Here is a 3,170-nt window from a genome sequence, read left to right on the forward strand (position 1 = left end):
GCGCGGCGGCGCGCGCCACCGCCTCGCTCAGCTCGATGGTCTCGTCCAGCGCCAGCTCCGCGTAGTTGTCGTGGTGGCCGTGGTCGATGCGCCCGCTCTCCACGAACAGGAAGAATCCTCTCTCATTGCGGCTCAGCATGCGTATCGCTGTCTCGGTCATCTCGGCGAGCGTGGGCTCCGTGGTGGGGTCCGCCTCCAGGTGGTACTGCATGTGGCTGTTCTCGAACAAGCCCAACAGGTACTCCGGCGGGTCCGCCTGCGCGGCCAGCAGCTGCTCGCGGTTCCACACGTAGCGCTGGCTCGCGTTGCGCGCGCGCTTGTCTTGTTGCCACTCCTCGATGAGGTTACGAGCGTCCGCTCTCAAGCCCGGCCTTCCCTCCTCGTCAATCATGCTCTGCGGTATGAACTCTCGTCTCCCCCCGCCTAATATGACCTGGTATGTAAAATGTCTATTTAACAAAGTTATACACATTTCGAAATTTTTAATAAGGCTAAATTTAAATCAATTTGTTCATTTAAGTAATACAAACTTATTTACATAAGTAAATTATGTGTATTGAATTATTTGAATTGTTTCTCACATACTTATGTATGAACTAAATAATCTTATATAATAAGAATTTGCAGCTGTAGTTTAGTTTTTGATGAGACAATATGTTTGATGTATAATTTAGAGTGTTATCTAAAGAGAATGTTTTTCTGTTAAGTATGAATACAATTAAGTCTGATATAAATATATCAGAGACTGAAATGGACGTATGAACCTTAAGCTGACTTCCAGGTTTTTCATGCACCAACTGCTGAGCAATGTCGGGGCACCGAGCGGGGTCGTGACCCGCTCTGCGAACTGCATCATCATTTTCCCAGTCGCGTTCTGCCACTTTAGCGTAAACGCCAGCGGGAGATGCATGAGTCACTCGCGTGGTTGTAACAATACCTATTATAACAACAAAAAACGAAAATTGAAACCTAAAAAGCCCATTTTGAAGGCTATTAATATTTTAAACTAATTTTTAGTGCTTTAACGAAACTATTAAGGCTATTTCTCATGAAAGCCAAATACCGACGATTGACTATTTATATTCATTACGTCATTATTCACTTAACACTTCACACAATATTGTAAAATCCAACTCGTCATACGAGCATTTCAAACAATGCTTAAATCGTTTAGGCGCTCAGTGGCTGCGATGTAATAAAAAAAATATATATAAAAAATTAAAGTAATAATAGTTAAAAATATGTTCGAATAATAAAATAAGACACATTTATATTCAGTGAAATAATAAGATTTGTATGCGTAATGGCGTACACACTCACCTGCGTCGCGGCCGTCGGCCAGCGCCCAGGCGGCGATGGAGTCGAGGCGCGCGTCGGGGCGCAGCGAGGCGGCGCAGTCGCCCAGCTCCACCGCCGCGGTCACTCCGAGCGTCGCTTCGTTCGCCTTAACGCCGCACAGGTATGCTGTAGCTGAACATGCCGAATCGGCGATTTGCTGGTCTACGCAATAGGTCTGGGGGCGAAGGTGACTATTTTAGTGAAATGTCACACCTATGAGTGACTATTGCCATCAATCCAATCGATGTAATGTTTTTGAGAAAATCTGTATTCTAAAATAACTTCAAAGACTGAATCACTGATATTGGATCAATTCTAAATGTTGCCAACGAAATAATAGTTTAAACAAGAAAAACTTATACTTAAAATGAAGAAGAAGGGGGCCGGAAGGTAGGATTAATGACAAATAAAATAAATATAAACCTACTTAAAAATTTTACGTTTGTTTCGCAAAGACAAATGAAAAAGTAAAATACCGAAAGCCGAAATACGACATGTGATATTTATTTTTATGGTAAGTACTTAGAAAGATGACAGGAGAATTTTTTCAATTGACGACTATCAAATATCTTAAACTGGTTGCAAAAACTACTTGTCGAGACACAAAAACTACACAGCATAAAAATTAATAAAGCTTCTTCCTAAAACTCACTAATTCAATATTTAATCGCACATCAGTAGCGTGATGGTCATTGTGAGACTATCGCGATAAACGTCGCATAACGAGTAGATTACCAGAGAGAGGAGAGATCGTTGTTACACGACTCAAGAGAAGAATAGCAAAGTATGCCACGGCAAAGGGGCGATTCGGTTGTTTCAATGGAAAGCCATTTATCACAAATATAGACCACCAAATAGACAAATTGATACGAATAACTTGATTGAGGCGCAATGGAAGCAGTTTAAATCAGTAGACTCGGGGCCCTGAATGAAAAATAAATTATTAAAATAAGATTTTCCAATATTTCTATGACAAGTATCAACAATAAGAATAAATTCTGCTTTATACATAATTTCTACTCTTTTAATCCATAACGATACTTCTTATATGTTCCGTTGCTATTAGATTGAGACACGCATGAAAGTTCCGACCGGTGCTAATGTTCACGCACACACTTAGTATGATCTATTCTCAATTAAATTTGCAAAAGTACTACAGGTTTTACCTTACTGAGCCCGGCGGTGGGGAACTTCTCGAAGGACAATTTAGCCTCCTCTCCGGGTCTGTTATTGCGCTGACCTAGCAGCGTCCGGGCGGCTGCTAGCGTCGGCACGGACATACCGTCGCCGAGGAACATGACGACGTTGCGCGCACTGCCTTCCGCTGCGTGGTAGCGCAGCCGCTCGGCGATGCCGGCCTGCGCCTCGGCGACCCAGAACGCGGCCGTTCGCTCGGCCGCGTCGGGCGCTGGGCGGCGCGCCGCGCGGCCCACGCTCGGCTCGCGGTGGTAGCTGTCTCCGCGCACCCAGCCCGCGCTCGCCGCCAGCACTAGCCACAACGCGCACACTCGCAGGGTAGAGCCCATACTGCTGCTTCTCTGACACTTGTAACGCCGCTGCCCGACGCTTTACTTTATATATTAATCATTATCTTATCTCCTTTTATAATTGATATAAAATTTGCATATAAAACTTTAATATAATTTATTTCCAGCATCAAGAGACAAAGATTATTAATCGCTACGATTCCTGGTCGACGGTAGACATGCATCAATAATAAGAAAAGAGTAAGAACAAGTAAGAACAGATTCCCTGCCTATATAACATTAACTTGGAAAACAATGGACAGTTAATTATTTGAAATTGATCAATGACCAAGAGTAAAATACAAA

General features: G+C 43.4%; 1 protein-coding gene across 1 annotated transcript in view; it reads right to left on the reverse strand.

Annotated features, from left to right (window-relative positions):
- LOC119836182 (membrane-bound alkaline phosphatase-like) overlaps positions 1 to 2,651 on the reverse strand; it is a 4,279-nt gene extending 1,628 nt beyond the window's left edge. The window contains exons 1-4 of the mRNA XM_038361440.1: positions 2,505 to 2,651; positions 1,321 to 1,513; positions 765 to 937; positions 6 to 433 (exon numbers count right to left, since the gene is read on the reverse strand). Of these exons, the coding sequence (XP_038217368.1) occupies positions 6 to 433; positions 765 to 937; positions 1,321 to 1,513; positions 2,505 to 2,636 (926 nt within the window). The 5' untranslated portion in view covers positions 2,637 to 2,651. The remainder of the gene's footprint in view (positions 1 to 5; positions 434 to 764; positions 938 to 1,320; positions 1,514 to 2,504) is intronic.
- Positions 2,652 to 3,170: the final 519 nt, after the last annotated feature.

This window comes from Zerene cesonia, chromosome 23 (assembly GCF_012273895.1).
Source record: "Zerene cesonia ecotype Mississippi chromosome 23, Zerene_cesonia_1.1, whole genome shotgun sequence".
NCBI classification, from domain to species: domain Eukaryota; kingdom Metazoa; phylum Arthropoda; class Insecta; order Lepidoptera; family Pieridae; genus Zerene; species Zerene cesonia.